Raw genomic sequence first — 21395 nt, 5'->3', positions numbered from 1 at the left:
TAATACCTGCAATACAAAACTGCTGCAATACACGTGGGGATCACCCCTACTGTCCTATATACATTTTCTGGATTTCCCAGTATGGTATATTTCACTTACTGAGGCTTCTTTCTTATATTTGGTTGTGCTGGTGATTTACTTAGCTAAGATGTATAAGTATACAACTTAGGCATGTTTTTGAATTATAGATTATTATATCTATCTGCTATATCACTTTAATGTTTGCTATATATATTTGTTTTGTTTGCACTTTATATAAGTTAGTTTTTGCACTCTGTGCACTTTATCAATAAGTGTATAGATGGACTCTGTATATACTGACGAGCATGTAGCAGATTATTCTCTACCATTGTGAAACATCCACGTGACCTTTACACTTCCATCTTGTGTGTATAGCTACATTGCAGCTATAAGATTTGTACCATCCATTTGGCAGTTAGGGATAGACCCAAATTCTACAATAGACTGGGTCTGTGTTTTGGTGCTTTGTATCATGGCCATTTATGGTCCTATTTAAATGTTTCTAATCGTTTTCTGTGGCTTGTTATTGTAGTAAAGTCTAATCAAATATTTCTAGGTGGTTACATTTGTTTACATGCTTCTTTTTCTTCTTCTTATAAGGTATATTTTTGGCATGTTCTGGTCCCATTAGATGGAGTGGTGCCCTCCAAAAAACTTAGTTTCTCAGCCTAAGTTTACTGTGTATCAGATAAGTAGTGTTTGTTTCCATTTTATAGTATATCTTGCTGCCAATTTAATTTCCTAAACTCCTGGACCATATCTTTATAAAAATAAATTTTTGTTAAATTACATTAAATTATAGCAATAGCACACCATCTGCATTCAGATGTTCCAATATATTATATCCTCCGGTGTAAACATTTTGAGCAAAAATAATGGTCACATCTGCTCCTTGTTAACCAAAATAGCTCAAGAATAATGTGAATAGATGTTGTCTAATTAAAAAGGTTGAAAGTTTCTGCCATGCCATGCAGTGTGTGAGAACCCAAAAGCTCCCTCTGCCCCATACCAGGAAACCAGTAGTTTAAGTGCACTCAATAGTTGGGGTCTCTGTTACAGGTTGTCTTGGAGCTCCAAGTGATACCACTAATGATAGACATGTGCATGGATCACAGTAAAGGTGTTATGTGTTTTTCCTCATTCTTCTAATTCATATAACTGACCCCTTAGAATCAATGGTGGGCTACAAGTTCTGGACTTTATAATCACATGCTGTTTTATGCAGTTATACCACAACAAACCTGCTGGATAGTGTATTGCATTTATACAAAATCTACCACTAAACAGATGACCTCTAGTTTTTTTTAATTTCATCTTTGATGGAGCCTTGTAAGCTTAAAACCTACTAGGAGGCTTGAAGGACTAGCGTCTGCTCACTTCAATACCAGTAGAACGCCATGATTTTGTTTTAAGGCTTAAAGGGACACTGTCACCTGAATTTGGAGGGAACAATCTTCAGCCATGGAGGCGGGGTTTTGGGGTTTTTGATTCACCCTTTCCTTACCCGCTGGCTGCATGCTGGCTGCAATATTGGATTGAAGTTCATTCTATGTCCTCCGTAGTACACGCCTGCGCAATGCAATCTTCCCTTGCGCAGGCGTGTACTATGGAGGACAGAGAATGAACTTCAATCCAATATTGCAGCCAGCATGCAGCCAGCGGGTAAGGAAAGGGTGAATCAAAAACCCCAAAACCCCGCCTCCATGGCTGAAGATTGTTCCCTCCAAATCCAGGTGACAGTGTCCCTTTAAGGAAGAACACTTGATGTCCATTATCAACAGGAGATTCCCCAAATTAGTGTCTTCAGTTTGTAAATTCTCAGTGCTGCAAATGTGGATTTTATAACTGTCTATTATTCTGGTGACATTCGCCAGTGCTGGAACCTAAGCAGTGACGTAAACTTCCAGTAACCCGCCAACACTGTGCATCCTGTAAAAGACTGATAGAGGGAGCCCAAAGTTGAGAATTGAAAACCAAACTGAAAAGCCGTAGTATTCACGCTCCAGACCATTTGCATACTGAGGATGCTCTCCAAAAGCTGACATGAACCAGAGCTGCAAAACAAAGGGCAGCATAAGAAGATGTAGCGTAGGAAGGGAAATCATCATAACATAATAAATACTATGCGCTAGTTATATGCTCTATGTTTTCCATGAAATGTCTTTCTTCTCATATTGCTCCATCATTGGTTTAGATATACAAAAACAATTATAAGAACCTTTGCATTGCATCTATTTGGTTCTAAAGACCAGTTTATAGGCAATAAGAGAGAATACAAATTAAAAGAACCTGACAGCTGATACATGTTGCCCGATCCAAGGGCAGTATGAATCAGACATTGGCTGAATGATTTCAGCCATATACAGCTCTGGCAAAAATTAAGAGACCACTGCAAAATTTTCAGTTTGTCTGATTTTTCTGTTTGTGGGTATTTTTTTGAGTAAAATGTAAATTGTTCTTTTATTCTATAAACTTCTGACAACATGTCTCCGAATTTCCAAGCAAAACATTTTGTATTTTTTTCTGAAAAGGAGAAATGGTCAAAATAAATAAAACCCCAGTGCTTTCAGACCTCAAATAATGCAAAGAAAACAAGTTCATAATTATTTAGAAACAACAATACTAATTGTTTTAACTCAGAAAGAGTTCAAAAATCAATACTTTGTGGAATAACCATGAATTTTAATCACAGCTTTCATGCGTCTTGGCAAGCTTTCCACCAGTCTTTCACACTCCTTCTGGCACAAAAATTTAAGCAGTTCTTCTTTGTTTGATGGCTTGTGACTATCCATCAGTGGCGTAGGAAGGGGGGTGCGGGGGGGGCGGTCCGCCCCGGGCGGCACAATGCTGGGGGCGGCCGGCGCTGCAGGAGAAGAAGATTTAAAAAAAAAAAAAAGACGCCCCTTTAAATCTTCGGGCGGCGCCGTCCGCCGCCACGACCAGGGCCAGCTCCCCCCACCCCCGGGTCCCGCCCCCGCCCCCGCCCCCCGCTCTAATACTCACCTCTCCTGGTTCCTGCGGCTTCAGCGTCCTCTGACTCTGCGACGTCTCAGAGCAGAGGGCGCGATGACGTCACTACTGTGCGCGCCGCTCTGCCTCTCTGTCCTGAGCGTCGCAGAGCCGGAGAGACGCTGACTGCACCGGACCTGCGCTGGGAACGGGAGAGGTGAGGATTTTACTTTTTTTTTTTTTCTTTATTTCTGACTGTCTGGGGCTGGGGCAATGCTGGAGATCATGGGGCAGATTGCTGGACACACTGGGGCAATACAGGAGACCATGGGGCAGATTGCTGGACACACTGGGGCAATACAGGAGACCATGGGGCAGATTGCTGGACACACTGGGGCAATACAGGAGACTATGGGGCAGATTGCTGGACACACTGGGGCAATACAGGAGACCATGGGGCAGATTGCTGGACACACTGGGGCAATACAGGAGACTATGGGGCAGATTGCTGGACACACTGGGGCAATACTGGAGACCATGGGGCAGAATGCTGGACACACTGGGGCAATACTGGAGACCATGGGGCAGAATGCTGGACACACTGGGGCAATACTGGAGACCATGGGGCAGAATGCTGGACACACTGGGGCAATACTGGAGACCATGGGGCAGAATGCTGGACACACTGGGGCAGTACAGGAGACTATGGGGCAGAATGCTGGACACACTGAATACTGGAGACCATGGGGCAGATCTCAGGACACATTGAGGCAATGCTGGAGACCCTGGGGCAGACTTCTGGACATACTGGGGCAATACTGGAGACCATGGGGCAGATTGCTGGACACACCGGGGCAATACTGGAGACCATGGGGCAGAATGCTGGACACACTGGGGCAATACAGGAGACCATGGGGCAGATTGCTGGACACACTGGGGCAATACTGGAGACCATGGGGCAGAATGCTGGACACACTGGGGCAGTACAGGAGACTATGGGGCAGAATGCTGGACACACTGGGGCAATACTGGAGACCCTGGGGCAGATTGCTGGACACACTGGGGCAATACTGGAGACCCTGGGGCAGATTTCTGGACACATTGAGGCAATGCTGGAGACCCTGGGGCAGACTTCTGGACACACTGGGGCAATGCTGGACACTGGGGCAGATTGCTGGACACACTGGGGGTAATATACTGGACACACTGGGGCAATGCTGGACACTGGGGGTAATATGCTGGACACACTGGGGCAGACTGCTGGACACACTGGGGAAAGGCTGGACACTGGGGCAGATTGCTGGACACACTGAGGGCAGATTGCTGGACACACTGGGGGTAATATGCTGGACATACTGGGGCAGATTGCTGGACACACTGGGGGTAATATGCTGGACACACTGGGGCAGATTGCTGGACAACATGGGGGTAATATGCTGGACACACTGGGGCAGATTGCTGGACAACATGGGGGTAATATGCTGGACACACTGGGGGCAGGACTTGAGGCATGGGCAGAATGTAGATACGGGGCATGATTGGAGACACGGGGCAGGATTGGATCATGGGGCAGGACGGATACGATGGAGGCTGGTGGGGCAGGATGGGGAGATCATATGGGGTAGAATGGATACTCATGAGGGCAGGATACGACAACATATGGCTGGAGCCAGGAATGAGATAAACGGGGCCAGGGTGGGGAATATTATTACCATAGGGGATAATTAAGGGATATTGTTACTGCAGTGATGTATTTATTTTATTTTTTGAGTATACTGTTTTAAATGGGGGGGCGGTCCTGTTACTGTGCAGAGTGACACTATATCACCTTTTTTTCTTCATGTGGTGTAATGTAGAAGTTGTGAAAAATTAAGTAATGTGTTCTGCAAGCGGAGCTCGAGATAACTGTGTTATTTCCTGCAGAAACGAGTCCTGGCTGGAAGGAATGATGGCGGTCTGTGCTGGATGAAAGATGAAGGACTTCACCTAGAGACGTCACTGGTGAGTCAGTGTTACCTATACACTGACACTATACACTGTATACTATATAGAGGTCCTGTGTATAATGTCACCAGTGATCTCTGTATTACCTCTACACAGACACTGCATACTAAGTACAGATCTCCTGTGAATACTGGCACTTATGGTGATAGTATTGTGGTTTTTTTTTTATTACTGATCAGTATTGTAGTATTCAGTCACTATGTGGTGGTAATATGTGGTCTGGAAATGGTGCGGTGGTATTTGTCCCTTGTATGTAGTATTATTCGGTCACTATGTGGCCTGGTCATGGTGTGGTGGTATTAAGTCACAGGTGTGGCATGTGGGGGTGACACCATTAGGCCCAGTTTAAGTTCTAAAAAACAGGAAAACCATTTTTGGTAACCTTTGTGTGTATTGAGCTGGGGGGGGGGGATGGGGGGGATGGGGGGGGATGGGAGGGGATGGGGGGGATGGGGGGGGGGGCGCCAAACTCGGGAACAGCCCCGGGCGGCAAAAGCTCTAGCTACGCCTCTGCTATCCATCATCCTCTTGATTACATTCCAGAGGTTTTCAATGGGATTCAGGTCTGGAGATTGGGTTGCCCATGACTGGGTTTTGATGTGGTGGTCTCTTAATTTTTTGCCAGAGCTGTATGCTTAACTTTGAAATGCTGCAGTATTTCAGAGAAAAGTACACCTTAGGCCAGTTTCACACGTCAGTGGCTCAGGTACGTGAGGTGACAGTTTCCTCACGTGCCGGAGCCACTGACACACGTAGACACAGTGAAATCAATGCATCTGTGCAGATGTCATTGATTTTTTGCGGACCATGTCTCCGTGTGCCAAACACGGAGACATGTCAGTGTTCGTGGGAGCGCACGGATTACACGGACCCATTAAAGTCAATGGGTCCGTGTAAAACATGTACCGCACACGGACGTTGTCCGTGTGCAGTATGTGTGCCGTGCAGGAGACAGCGCTACTGTAAGCGCTGTCCCCCCCACTGGTGCTGAAGCTGCGATTCATATCTTTCCTGCAGCAGCGTTTGCTGTAGAGAAGATATGAATAATCGTGTTTAAAATAAAGATCCATGTGCGCTGGCTGGCGCTGCTTCCTGTCCTGGCCGCACCTTCTACTGTATGAGCGGTCACGTGGGGCCGCCCATTACAATCATGAATATACGGCTCCACCTCCCATAGGGGTGGAGCCGCATATTCATTACTGTAAATGAGCGGCCCCACGTGACCGCTCATACAGTAGAAGGTGCGGCCAGGACAGGAAGCAGCGCCAGCCAGCGAGGGAGCCGGGTGAGTATTTTAATAACAGCGGGGGAAGGCGCACAGGGGGTGTGAGGGGGTGGGCACATGGATATTTATTTTAAACACGATTATTCATATCTTCTCTATAGCAAACGCTGCTGCAGAGAAGATATGAATCGCGGCTTCAGCACCAGATGCAGGGGACAGCGCTAAACTTTAGTGCTGTCTCCTGCACGGTGCGTGTGGTAGCCAGTGGGCACACGGGCGGCACACGTGTGCCGCACTGATGTGCCACAGAAACGCACCGGCACACGGACACGGATAATTCCGGTACCGATTTTTCCGGTACCGGAATTATCTGGATGTGTGAGACTGCCCTTACTAGAAGGCTGGGCCTTATAGTAGGCTAATTGGAAAGAGCAGTCCCCAGCAGATTCTCCCCACCCACTGCCGGTGACAGACAGGTCTCTATACATTCACACAGGGAGAGATCTGTCACACAAGGGCAGTGGGCAGGGGGAAGCTGCTGGCGACTGGTCTTTCCTACTAGTATCTCATGCAACTAGGTCCCCTGTGACTTTTAAAGTATGCATTTATCTGAAATAGAGCAGTGTTTTAGACTCAAACATATCTGTCTGAGTTGATAATAGTTAAAAAAGTTGTTAATGGTGGAGCTTTGGTTGTCTTGGGCTAGTTTTGAGTACAGCATAATGTCTATTAGAACGTAGATAATTCAGATAGCTATAGAAAGCTCAAATACAAACCTATTTGTAAAATGAAACTGAAAAATTTGATAAAGCAAGGTATTTTTTAGGAGCACTGGTACTGATAAACATGCTAATGTCCCTAATGTCCATTACAGCAGCACAACCTATGAGGAATTTCTCTTCCATGTGATCTGATAGGACAGATGGAACTATTAATTGACACCTGGCATGTAAATGTTTGTTCACCCCTGGTCAAAATGACTGTTATTGTGAAAAGTTAAGCAACTTGAAGACTAAATGATCTCTAAAAGGGCTTAGGTTAAATATGACACATTTCCTTTATCATCTTTTACATTTTAAAAATCACAAAAAGGAAAATGGGAAAAAGGAAAGATGCAAAAGTCTGAGCACCCCGCATGGTTTGTATCTGGTAGCACCCCGTTTTGAAAGTATAACAGAAGGTAAACGCTTTTTGTGGCCAGCCAAGAGTCTTTCAATTTTTGTTTGAGGGTGTCACAACTCTGTGGTCAGAATACCCAGGGCCAGGGTCTCCTTCTCTGTCCCTTAACACTAGGGGCACCCTAACTATTCCTGCTCTTCGGATTACTTCGGATGGTGAAGACGCCGGGGCCATGTACCTTGCTGAACTCCTTAATAAGACCTATATCTGTCCCCCTCACCACCCACGAAAATGGGGAGAAATAGTGTATGTATGTACACAAACCAGACTAACAATGGAGGATGTACAGGGATAAATGAAATACCAAAAATACAAATATGTACTCACAGACAACACAGAGGAGCACTGGGCAGTAAAGGAAGGAAAACCATACAGGAGAGGAAGAGGATTTGCACACAGCCGAAACACCAAGTCACAGTCACAGATCAACCCTCCAAATGCCTCTACCAACAACCAACACCTCCACTCTAAACCAGGCAGCACAACTAACACTGGCATTCTAGATTGCCAGAGGTGAGTATATATAGTAGAGGAGAGTGGTCAATATCGAACAGCTGAGATCATCCAAGCAGGAAAGCTTCAGAGACTCTGAGCTGAACACTGCTGAAAGAAACCTGCACTGTTTAATATGAGGGAGAAATGCTTCTAATCAGTGCATGAGTATAAGAAGTCAGACGCTGTGGTCTTCTAGCCCCTCCATAGTGATAAGCCTGTGACAGTACCCCCCCTTCTTAGAGGGACCTCCGGATCCTCAGGGCTGGGCCTATCAGGGTATGCAGTTAAAAAGGACCGGATCAACCTGACTGCATGGACATCAAATGCTGGTACCCACATTCTCTCTTTAGGACCGTATCCCTTCTATACCAAACACAGAAGAGATCGACGAACCAAGTGAGAATCCAAGATCTTGGCTATCTGAAACTCCAAATTCCCATCAACAATGACTGAAAATAGAGGTGGTGATGATGGTTCAGAGGACACAACATACTTTTTGAGCAGAGACTGGTGAAACTCATTATAAATCCTAAAAGTAGGTGGCAGAGCAAGACAGAATGCTACAGGATTGACAACGGCAACAATCTAAGGACCAATGAACCTGGGACCTTTAACTAAATGTACCTCGCAGACAACCACATCAAATCACCAACACACAGGTCCGGACCCAACAAACATCTCCAATCAGCCACACTCTTATATTTGAACCCCATATTCTTCAAATTATTAAGAATCCTCTGCTACACAGGCGTAATAGATTATGAAAGCCATTCATAATCAGCTATTTCCGAGGGACGATTCCTATTAAAGAATTGAAATGAGGATGAAACCCATAGGCCCCGAAGAGTGGGGACTTACCAGTATACTCAAGACAACGGTTGTTCACCATGAATTCAGCTAGGGGTAAGTAAGTGACCCAATCCTCCTGATTCTCAGACACAAAACACCTAAGATAGGTCTCAAGATTCTGGTTAACGCGTTCAGTTAGCCCATTAGACTGTGGATGAAAGGCTGAGGAAAACAACAGATGGATCCTAAACTGAGCTCAAAACACTTTCCAAAATTTAGAAATAAATTACATCCCCTGGTCAAAAACAATATCGGTAGGAATCCCATATATTTTCACTATTTTTTTGAAAATATTTGAACAAAGGTCTTGCGATTGATGCATCTTGCTAAACCAGTCTACTACCACCAAAATAACTATATCACCTACAGATATAGGTACATCAGTAATGAAATCTACTGACAAATGAGACCAAGATCTATTGGGAATTGCTAATAGTTGGAGAGACCCAGACGGTCGAGTATGAGGGGTCTTAGAATGCACACTACAGGCAGCTACATATCCCCGAACATCCTGATGCACCCCAGGCCAAACAAAAAGTTGGGTAAAGAGATCTGTGGTGGCTTTACTACCAGGGTATCTGGTCGAGACTGAATCATGATGTTCATTTATAACTTTAAGACTGAGATTCACAGTTATGAACAGTTTACCTAAAGGACAAGCAACTGGGGTGTCCCCATGAACCTCTTTCTCAAGATTAGAACTTATAGCAGCAATAACTACCCCTTTCTGTAGTAGAGGAACCAGTTCACAATTGTCTCCTCCCCAGGAAAACAACGGGATAAGACATCCGCCTTAACACCTAAATGCCCCAGCCTATATGTCATAAAAAAAGTTGAATCTGGTGAAGAGCAAAGACCACCTGTCTGGGTGTCAGACGCTTAACAGATTCTAAGTATAAAATATTTTTATGGTCAGTGATTACCATAACCGAATGAACTGCCCCTTCCAAAAAATAACGTTACTCTTCAAAAGCCCACTTAATTGCCAAAAGTTCCCTCTTACCAGTGTCATAGTTCTTCTCAGAGGATGAAAAGCATGCACACGGACACCATTTACGAGGAGATACAGCCTGCGATAATACAGCCCCCACCCCCACTTCAGACGCATCAACTTCTACAATAAAAAGTGATATCAGGCTGTATAAGGATTGGTGCAGTTGCAAAGGTGTCAAAAGCCTCCTGGGCCGGACTGGACCATTTGGAAAAGTCTGTCCCTTTCCTGGTCATATCCGTCAGAGGTTTGGCCACTACTAAAAAGTTTTTGATGAATTTAGTTTAGTAGTTGGCAAAACCCAAAAAGCTTAGTAAGGCCTTTAGGTCCTTGGGATGATCCCAATCCAATACCGGCCGGACTTTCGCCGGATTCATGCCAAAACCGGTGGACAATAAAAAATATCCAAGAAAAGGGCTCTCCTGAACTGAGAACATGCATTTCTCTGGTTAGTCAAATAATTTATTGTCTCTGAGTGTCTGAAGGACTTGCCTGAAATGTACCTGATGTGACTAAAGGTAAGGCGAATAAATCAAAATGTCATCAAGGTAGATCACAACAAACCTACCTGCCAGGTGACTAAAAATGTAATTTTAAAAGTGTTAAATGAAGGAGGAAGCATTAGTCAACCCAAGTGACATCACAAGGTTTTCATAGTGTCCCTCAGGCATATTGAAGGCTGTATTCCACTCATCCCGCCCCTTGATGCAAATTAGATTATAAGCCCCATGAAATCGTTTAGAAAACCATTTGGCTCCCACAATCTGATTAAAGAGGTCTGCGATAAGAGGGAGAGGGTGTGGATCCCTGACCATGATTCACAAAAGTCTAGGCAAGGGTGTAACCCTCCCGTCTTTTTTCTTGATAAAGAAAAAATCCTGCAGCAATGGGAGATGAAGAAGGTCTGATATGACCCTTTGCCAGACTTTCAGTCCTTCATAGCCTGCCTCTCTGGACCTGAGATATTGTATAGCCTGGTCTTTGGCAGTTTGGCCCCAGAAATCGGATTAATGGCGCAATCATAAGGACAATGTGGAAATAGTTCTTGGCATCCCTGTTCTGAAAACAAATCCACGAAGTCAGACAGGTTTACAGGCAGATATTGGGTACCAACCCTGGCTAACCAGGTGCTCAAGCAGTGATTTTGGCAATACTTGTTGCATTTCACTACCTCCTGGGTGTGCCAGTCTACCACAAGATTGTGCAGCATAAGCTAACATAGTACAATAACAACAGGAGAAAGCAAGCCCTCTAACTTATAACAGTCTAAATTCAGAGTGCACGGCCCTTACCTGTAAATGCAACATATGAACGACCTGAGTAAAATACCCCTGGCTCAAGGGTGCAAAGTCAATAGCGATAATGGATATTGATCTCGACAATATTTGTGGTTTGAAGCCACGAGCCTGGATGAAAATAGCGTAGATCAAATTAAACCCCGCCCCACTGTCCAGTAAGGTAGAAATGGCCACCTTATCCATGCCAAAAGGATATGACGGCAGATGCCCTTAAAAAAATAAATGAAGAAATTGATGCTGAATTACAAAAGTGGGCCAATGATATGCAATCCACTAAAACAAAAAAATTCAATAGAGACATTCAAGGTAAACAGCAATACAGGGTGTACAGGTGGTGGAATTCATTTGGCCGGTCTCGTTCTAGATTCCGGAATATGTCTTATTCTCGGTCTAGATCTACCTCTGCACGGTCTAGTAGATCTACTTACGACGAGGACATAAGGCCTAATACGTCTGTAACAACTCTGCTGGCATCACAGCATGGCCTCACATCTCTCACACAATCTTACCCACTGCTCCAGGTCATGATGTGGTTTCTGTTTCATGCCAGCTCCATGTTCTGTGTCTCTGCTCTCTGCATGCATCATGGCTATGTGTATAGGGGGCCGGCGCCTGAACTCTCTGGTTCTTATAGGAATCAGGTGCATCTGTCTAATCAGTTCCTGACCAATTACCAAGAGGCCGTCTGTATATAGTGCAGCTCCACCCTGTGGTCTGGGCCTGTGCAATGTGTTAGCTCAGTTAGTGTTTAGCTGCTGAGTTTGCCTGGCCTTGCTCTGAGTTACTCCCTCTGAGCTTTTCTCTGTGCTTTTGCCTTGTTCTTGTAGTCCGCCCTCCAGGAGGCTGAATATCCTGGTCCCTGTGTCTTTGTCCCTGTGTCTGGTTCTATTGCCTTGTCTGTACTTTGTCTTTTCTCGGTCTCCTTGTCTGTGGCTTCCTTCCCTGCTTTCTTTCCTTGTGTTTTCTGTCTGCTTACACTCCGCACTCTTGCGGCTCTGCACTCAGACCTTGCTTCGCACTCTCTGGCTTTGCTCTGTGGCTCCGCTCTTTGCGGTTCTATCTGGCTCCGCTCTTGGCTCCGCCTCCAGCATCTCTGCTCTTGGCTCCGCCTCCAGCATCTCCGCTCTTGGCTCCGCCTCCAGCATCTCCGCTCTTGGCTCCGCCTCCAGCATCTCCGCTCTTGGCTCCGCCTCCAGCGTCTCCGCTCTTGGCTCCGCCTCCAGCATCTCCGCTCTTGGCTCCGCCTCCAGCATCTCCGCTCTTGGCTCCGCCTCCAGCGTCTACGCCCTTGGCTCCGCCTCTTGCGGCTCCGTCCTTGGCTCTGCCTTCTCCTTCTCTTCTCTTAGTTCCACCTTCTACTTGTTACTTGGTCCTCCTGTGTGAACAGGTCCCTACCTGTTCCTTCATTCTCCTTTCCTTCTGGCTTGTTTCCGTACCTGCATCTTCTGTGTGTACAGGTCCCTACCTGTTCCTTCATTCTCCTTTCCTTCTGGCTTGTTTCCGTACCTGCATCTTCTGTGTGTACAGGTCCCTACCTGTTCCTTCATCACGCTCACAATAGGACTGCACTCGGGTGTCATCTGAGTGCAGCCTGATTCATACACCACATCAACCAGTCCTGTGTATCCTGTGTTCCTGCCAGTCCTGCCGTTCCTGCCCTGCCTTCCAGTCCTGTGTTCTCTGGAGTGCCTCCCAATCCTGTGTTCCTGCCAGTCCCGCCGTTCCTGCCCTGCCTTCCAGTCCTGTGTTCCTGCTGTCCTAGCCAGTCCTGTTTCCTGCCGTGTCTCTGCCAGCCCTGTCTCAGCCGTGCCAGCCTACTCGTCTGTGTTCCAGCCTTGCTCTTCTGCCAGTCCTGCCTAATGCCCGCACCAATCCAGGTGTTCCTGTCTCCCAAGTGGGATCAGCAGCCCAGGGCCGGCGTCAGCACCCGGCGTACCCGGGCAAATGCCGGGGCCCTGGCGAGACGTGGGGCCCATTTAAGGTAGTAGCAGTACAGACACGGACGATACTACACTGATGACTTGGAGCCGGGGGGCCCCCGCAGCCAGACTACATCCGGCTGTGCTGTGTGTGTATTAAAAGATCAGCTGAGCTCCGTGATCTCCGTCTCCCAGCCAGGACTCGGAGGCGGAGCCATCCCTGGCAGCAGGCGCGGCACAGAGCTCTCTCTGTGACTGAGTTTCGCTGCGCAGGTGCTGGAATACTCACCCGTCACCATGGATATGAAGAGTCACTTCCGGGCTGTCTGTGTCGTCACTTCCAGGTGAGCTCAGGCGCTCAGCGATCATCCACTGTCCAGCCAGGTCCAGCGCCAAGCAGGAAGACGATGACAAGCACGAGCAGCCAGCAGTCAGTGAACGGTGCACCCTGTACAACGTGAGTGACGGTGAAAGCAATCCTTCCAAGTTCCAGGCTGGTCCCAAAGCATTGCGGGGGATGCAGCCTGGGAGGACAAGGTGCGACTGTACGGGGCCACCACAGACCTACAGTATGGCATCTGAGTGATGCTAGGTGTGGGTGGGACTTATAGACTATATACTACATGACTGGCTGTGCTATATACTATATGGATGTGTTATATACTCCGTGGGCTGTGCTATACACTACGTGGCTGTGCTATACACTACGTGGGCTGTGCTATACACTACGTGGGCTGTGCTATACACTACGTGGGCTGTGCTATACACTACGTGGGCTGTGCTATACACTACGTGGGCTGTGCTATACACTACGTGGGCTGTGCTATACACTACGTGGGCTGTGCTATACACTACGTGGGCTGTGCTATACACTACGTGGGTTGTGTTATATGCTATGTGGTCGGTTATACACTACAAGGCTGTGCTATATACTATGTGGGCTGTTATACACTACGTGGCTGTGCTATATACCACGTGGGCTGTGCTATATACTACGTGGGCTGTGCTATAATATGCTACGTGGCTGTGCTATATTTCTCTCCTGTATCTGTGCATTATGAATCATGGTATGTGTTAGAGGGGTGGGGGGGGGGCCCACTGAGACTCTTTCGCCCGGGGCCCTCAGAAACCTGGAGCCGGCCCTGCAGCAGCCACAGCCAGACACCACCCTGGAGTAGCACCTGGCAGCTGCCTGCTGCACAAGCCTGTCCTCACCATCAGAGGCTCCAGTGAAAACCCAGGCAGCTGTCATAGTCACGCCCCTTCCAGGGTAGTCTGGTTTGTGGCACAGTGGGGCACAAACCCCCCGAGCTCACGCCCTCCAGTCAGGGCGTGAGCGTGACAACGTCACAATCAGATAATATGCCCACTTCTGAGTCCACTAATAAAAGGATTGCTACTAGACAATACACCAAGAGTAAAGGATCGGGGAGAAAGACATCCTGGACTGGTCGTCAGGGAGGACTCCAGGTACTGAACCTTTCATCGCATGTACTCACTGATTCTCAGTTGGAGGTTCTGGGTAAGGGCTTGACCTTCTCTCCTACTAACCCTTTCAATTACTTTACAGCCCTGAAGGATCTGCATCTTTTCTCCCACAAGTTGATTTTAAAAAAATTACATGGTAAAAAGTCCACTTCAGAGACCATGAGTGAAATTGAGAAGGAGACACTCCGTGATTTGGAGGATCTACTTGAGGAACAAAATATTCCACACGAAAGTAAGTTTCCGTCTTCTGTCTTGCCCAGATCTGCCAGGTTCCCCCCTTGTCCCTGAGCCCAGCAGTTTTTACAAAATTGGTTAGAGAAGATTTAAAAAAATTATCTACAAGACGTACTTATGATAATTTAACTTTCAAACAGCGTCAGGCTATTACACAACTACAATCTTAGCATGATGTTGTTTTTAAACCCGAGGACAAGGGGGGGATCATTGTTGTCTGGCCAAATGAGAAGTATAAGCAGGAAGGCTTTCCACCAACTCAAGAATTCTAAGACGTGTCTCAAGTTATCCTTCAATCCCATGGCCTCCTTCTTGCGGGAGCTAGAGCAGATCCTGGTCAGGGCTTTTTAGGGGGGGGGGGTACTATTACCAAGGGTGTTTTTGATGGTTTGATGGTCAAATCCCCCAGAGTTCCAACATTTTATTGCCTACTCAAGGTCCACAAGGATGCCCTCGACCCCCATGTGCTGTGCTGGTATCGCTACATTGATGACATCCTGTTTTTGTGGGATGGGTCGGTCCAGCAGCTCGTGGATTTCATGAGAATACTCATTGGCAATGCTTCTAAGATAAAACTTAAGTACACCTATAGTGATAAGATGGTTGATTTCCTGGACGTCCGCCTGGAGGTTGATATTAAACGGCGCATCCAGGCGGATGTTTTCAGGAAACCGACATCCGTTAGTTCTCTACTGCATGCTTCTTCAGCTCATGATCTGTCCACCATCAGGACCGTCCTGGTCGGACAGTTCCTCAGGATGTGACGAATCTATTCCTCTGACACGAAATTTGAATCACAAGCCTTGGATTTGAAAAAAACGCTCCATGGCTCCGGGTTATAGTCGGAGTTGTGTTAAGTCTGGGTATGATCATGCCAGAAAAATCCCACATAACAGTCTCTCACACCCAGTCAGGAAGCATAATAATGTGGGTGGAGATGGACCTATTCGGTTCATTTCCACGTACAATCATGAATGGAACAACATGCGTTCGATCTTGAGAAAACACTGGTCGGTCCTGGGGATGGAGCCCTCCATGATGGCCACTTTGGGTACTTCTCCACAAATGACTTCCAAGAGGTGAAAGAATCTAAATGATTTACTGGTTCGGAGCCACTACGCTCCAACTCCAAGTAATCCATTTGGCACTATTGGCTCTATTTGGGGGTGTTTTCAATGTGGGCACTGTCTTGCTTGCGCCAATGTCCTGCGCTGCTCCAGTTTTATTTCTGCAGATGGGTCCAAGGAATTTCAAATCAGACAGCAGATTTCCTGCAACACTACCAACGTGATTTATTATGCCACGCGTCCATGTCCTAGGATATATGTGGGACTCACCACCCACGAACTGAAAGTTCGCGTTCATGAGCATGTGCGGGACATTGGTGCGGCCAAGACAGCGTCCGACATTTCTGATCTAAAACAATCCCCTGTCACTTCAAGACGCATCACAAATGTGATGCTAAATTACTTCAGGTGAAGGGGATTGATGCCCTACATATGGGGATTAGAAGCTATGACAACAAGAAACTTTTAGCGCAAATCGAAATGAGGTGGATTGTGCTACTTGATACTATGTTACCGAAGAGTTTAAATCAAACATTGAGCTTCACCCCCTCCCTATGAAATCTTCGCCCCCCCCCCCCCCACCTTTCCCCCTTCTTGGCTATATTAAATGCTAGGTTTCTTCCTGTTTCCCATTAATTTACTGCCCTGTTAGCCGGCTCTGATGTTTTTGTTTTTAATTTTATTTGTTTTTGTGCAGTTTTTAATGATTTTTATCTTTTGCATCACTAGTAACCTGTGACACTCTGGGGCCCATTGTGTCCTCCATCTGCCCTTCTTCTTCCTCTTCGAAAACTGTGGTCCACACCATGTTGCCACTCTATCTATTACAGACTTCAGACACATATTTTGGACAAGAGGCACGACCTTCTTCTAGTTGCCATGGCTCACAGTTGCACATTCTGAATGGACTGACATCTACTCATTCCTTTGATTTGCATTATTATGCACAGAGACATTTACCATTCTGTGCGGACTTCAACAAGAAGAACGCTATGTTGTATTGTATATACATTGACTGTGGTCTGCTTAAGGTTCTTGATATGCATCATGGTAATATGTTCAACTTTGTTATTTCTGTGGCCGTGCGTGTCGTGTTGCTGCCAGCTGTGCCCTGTTGCAAACCAGCGTTTTTGGGCTCCGTGCGCAAGCTCCGGGGGCCCTTTTCCCCGCACGTGCATGCTGCGCTTGACGCTTGTGTCCGCATTCAGGACCTGGCGGCTGCAATGCGAATGCGCCGAAAGAGCCGCTGTAATTTGTTGCCGGCAGCTGTTTACGGTGGAATATGGAAGGACAAGTACCCACAAAAGGACCCTTTCCACCACAGAAGACACACATTCACTCTTTACGCCGAGCTACCATTGGACCAACAGAAGGTGCCGCCCCACCTAACTGCATGGGTTTCTCGGTTGACTCAGACCCATGTTCCCTTGACTCCGGGTGCCTCGCAAATTGGAGTGTCCCCCTATGTCATTGACAAAGTCAGCGGTCCACATGGATGGCCAGAGACATGGCCACCTCAAGGGAGACTGGAGTCTCATGCAGGGCAAGGACATCATTTACATTTATAGATAACCCTTATTGAGCTAACTATAGAGTGCGGGGTCATTCCACTTGATATTGGTGGACCACCTTCAAAACTCGGAGCAATACTCCTCCACCAGCCGGTCTCCCTACCGAAGTTGATGTAGCGTAGACTCGGCCAGAAAAATGCAGTTGGGGTTATCGTGTATGTGACCCAGCACCTGAAAAAATAAAATCCCCACCGGTTGCTTCTCAGTTACAGAGGAGTGAGGACATAACAAAGTATAGCTTACAAGCCTCCTTGAACACAACAAACTTGTCTCACCCCCCCCCCCCCATAAAACCTGTCAGGTAAAGTGACCTTGGGCTCCACCTGGGGCTGCTTGGGAGTAGTGGTCACCAGATCAGCCATGCTTGAGTGTTGTGTAACAACAGAGCAAAGTTCTGCCACCTCCAGGCTGAGCTGCTGCAGATGCCCAGCCAGAGCAGTAGTAGGATCCATGATAGGTCAAAAAATGTCACAACTTTGTTGTTGGAATATTCGGGGCCAGGGGCTTCTTCCCTGTTCCTAACTTACTTCTGATGGTGAAGACACCAGGGCCACATGCCTTGCTGAACTCCTGAATAAGCCCTATATCTGGCCCTTCCCCACCCAGGGAAGTGGAGAGAAGTAGTGTATGTAGGTACACAAGCAAGATTAACTAGGGAGGACGTACAAGGATAAATAAAATACCAAACATACAAATAAACACTCACAGACAACAGAAAGGAACAATGGATAGAAAATGAAGAAAAACCAAATAGAAAAGGAAGAGGATTTGCACACGGCCGAAACACCAAGCAACAGTCACAGATCTACATTCCAAATGCCTCTATCAACAACCAACACCTACACTCCACAGCAGGCAGTACATGACTAACACTGGCAATCCAGATTGCCAGAGGATATTATATATAGGAGTGGTCAATACTGAACAGCTGAGATCATCAAAGCCAGGGGCAGGCAAATTAGGCATTTGCCTAGGGCCCTCAGTCCCCAAAGGGCCCCCAGCCAGTGGTGTGCCACTAATAGCAGCACACTATGCAGCCACTACGGGACCTGTGAGACAGGTGGACCCAGTGTCAGCAGTGGCGCCGGACCTGTCTCTTCTCCAATCGCACATTCAACTGTATCAGTATTATGGATGCTGCATTATACTACTGTATATGAGAAGGCATTATACTGTATGAGGGCTGCATTATACTCTATGTGGCTGCATTATACTCTATCGGGCTGCATTATAATCTATGAGTCTGCATTTTACTCTATGGAGCTGCATTATATTCTATGGGGCTGAATCAAACTCTATGATGCTGCATTATACTATTTGGGGCTGTATTATACTTTATGTGGCTGCATTATATAGTATGGGGCTGCATTATACCATATTGGTGGCTGCATTATACTATATGAGGCTGCATTATACTGTATAGGGGCTGCATTATACTACATGAGGGCTATATTATAGTACATGGGGCTGCATTATACTATATCAGGGTTGTATTTTACTATATGTGAGTAGCATTATACTAGATGAAGCTGCATTTTGTTCTATGTGGCTGCATTTTACTGTATGAGGCAGCATTTTACTGTATGAGGCCGCAGTGTACACTGCAGGGCAACATTGTACTCTGTAGGGCCTCATTGTACTCTTTCAAGGACTATGAGGAGTTCATTATACTATATGTACTATATGGGTGCTGCATTATACTATATGGGGCTGCATTATACCCTATCAAGGACTAAAGACTGTATTATACTGTATGTACTATATGAGGGATGCATTTTTCTGTATGGGGTACTATGGGGGACTACAGTATGGGGAATGTATTATACTGTATTGAGGACTATAGGGAATGCATTATACTATATGAAGGACCGTGGGGTGCATTATAATGGGTGCATTATACAATATGAAGGACTATGAGAGCATTATACTATATTGAAGACTATGGGTTGCACATTATACTGTATGGAGGACTATGGCTAGTGCATTATGCTATATGGGAGACTAAGGGGAGTGCATTATACTGTAAGGAGGCTATGGGGTGTGAATTATAATATATGGATGATTATGGGGAGTGTATTATACTATATGGAGGACTTTGGGGAGTGTATTATACTATATGGAGGACTTTGGGGAGTGCATTATACAATATGGAGGACTATGGTGCACATTATACTATATGGAGGACTATGGATTGTGCATTATACAATATGTAGGATTATGTGGTGCAGTATACTATGTGGAGGACTATGCGGTGCATTATACTAAACAAGCAAAATGCTGTCTATTCATCGAATGATTGATTTTTTTATGCCGGAACAAAAATCATTGTTCTCAGTAGCACATTTCCCGGATAAAACTGCAGATGTGGTGCTGATAACATGATACTGTATGGAGGCAGATTGATCTCCACACAGTCAAGTCTCAGTAGCCATGAGTCTGGACCATATATTCCTCACCCTGATCCTCCTTCCTCCCACCATGCTGAGTGCCCGGAGACAACTGATCCCACACTTAGACACTCCGAAGAGCAGTTCACTTTTCCATTTATAGATTTGGGCCTTGCGCCCAGTCCACTTGAAGCGGGGCAAGAGGAGATCGCATTTAGTGATGCCCAAATAATTGAGCAGCCACGGTCACATGAAGGCGACACTGGGAAAGTTTCACAAGAGGTGGACAATGATAAGACACAATTGCCAGAAAGACAGGAGGAGGACCAGAGTGCGGAAGTGGAAGACGAGGTGGTGGATGATATAGTAACTGACCCAACCTGGCAGGAGGACATGAAGAGCGAGGACAGCAGCACACACGGGAGGGAGGTGTAGCACCCCATCAGGCAGGAAGAAGCAGTGTGGTGGCTGCAGACAGAAGGTGGGCAACTGTTCTCCGTAACACCAACATGACGGAAGTTGCCAGTACAACTGTTAGGTCTTCCAAAGTCTGGTTATTTTTTAAAGAATCTACCAATAACCTCAAAAAGGCCATTTGCACCACCTGCCAGGCCAGCACCAGCAGGGGTAGAAAACTACCAGCCTGACCTCCACATGCATGATCAAGCACATGGCAGTAAAGTACCCGACTTTGTGGCCCAAACCCTAGGGTCCAGGAACAGTGTCTGCGGGTGACACCACTGCTGCTTCCGCTGTTGTGCGTTCAAGCCAATCCCGTGTCCATGGTGCATGCGAAGATGCTTCCTGCCCTGCACCTGTCATTGCACACGCTCATTTAGCACCATCAGCAAGCACGTCCACATCCTTGTCCCAGCGCAGCCTTCAGTTGTCCATACCCCAGACCTTGGAACACAAGCACAAATACGCTGCTAATGCCCCACAGGCCACACTACTAAATTCCCACATTTTGCGACTGCTTGCACTCGAAATGTTGCCTTTTAGGCTTATGGAGACGGAAACTTTCCGCAACCTGATGGCGGTGGCCATCCCTCGGTACTCGGTCCCCAGCCACCACTATTTCTCTCAGTGTTCCCTCCCTGCATAACACAAGCACGTGTCCCACAACATTAGCCGTGCCCTCAACAATGAAGTTACAGGGAAAGTCCACCTAACCACGGACACGTGGACAAGCGCTTGTGGGTAGGGATGGTACATTTCGCTGATGGCACACTGGGTTAACATAGTGGAAGCCAGGACCCAGCCGGACCTTGGGATGGAACATGTCCTCCGGATGCCGAGGATTGCGGGCCCTAGGTCAATCAGGGTTGCCCCCACAGTCTACAGCTCATGCACCTCCTCCTCTTCAGCCTCCATCTCCAAAATGACCACATCAGTCACAGACTGGAAGCACTGCCGAACTGCCTCAGCCAAGCGGCAACAGTCTGCTGAAGCTAATATTCTATGGAGACAAACCACACAATGCTGAAGTGTTGTGTACAGCTCTGGAAGAGCAGGCAGATCTGTGGCTGACACCGTTGAACCTATAGACAGGCATGGTCATGTGGGACTATGGACGAAACCTGGTGGCAGCTCTGAGGCAAGGCAAGTTCACACCCGTAACATGCCTCGCCAATGTGCTTAACCTCGTGGTTCATCGGTTTCTCAAACCCTACCCGGAGCTGCCAGATCTGCTTGTCAAAGTATGCCACATCTGTTCC

General features: G+C 46.9%; 1 protein-coding gene across 2 annotated transcripts in view; it reads right to left on the bottom strand.

The window, feature by feature from the left end:
- Positions 1 to 1215: 1215 nt before the first annotated feature.
- The window catches only part of OTOP3 (otopetrin 3), a 130115-nt gene continuing 109935 nt past the window's right edge, over positions 1216 to 21395 (bottom strand). For both annotated transcript variants that reach the window (XM_069752146.1, XM_069752145.1), the window contains exon 7: positions 1216 to 2075. In XM_069752146.1, the coding sequence (XP_069608247.1) occupies positions 1905 to 2075 (171 nt within the window). In that variant the 3' untranslated portion in view covers positions 1216 to 1904. The remainder of the gene's footprint in view (positions 2076 to 21395) is intronic.

Source organism: Ranitomeya imitator, chromosome 2 (genome assembly GCF_032444005.1).
Source record: "Ranitomeya imitator isolate aRanImi1 chromosome 2, aRanImi1.pri, whole genome shotgun sequence".
Taxonomy (NCBI): Eukaryota; Metazoa; Chordata; class Amphibia; order Anura; family Dendrobatidae; genus Ranitomeya; species Ranitomeya imitator.
Note: the sequence above shows the minus strand (reverse complement) of the source record. Positions and strands in the feature narration are given on the sequence as shown.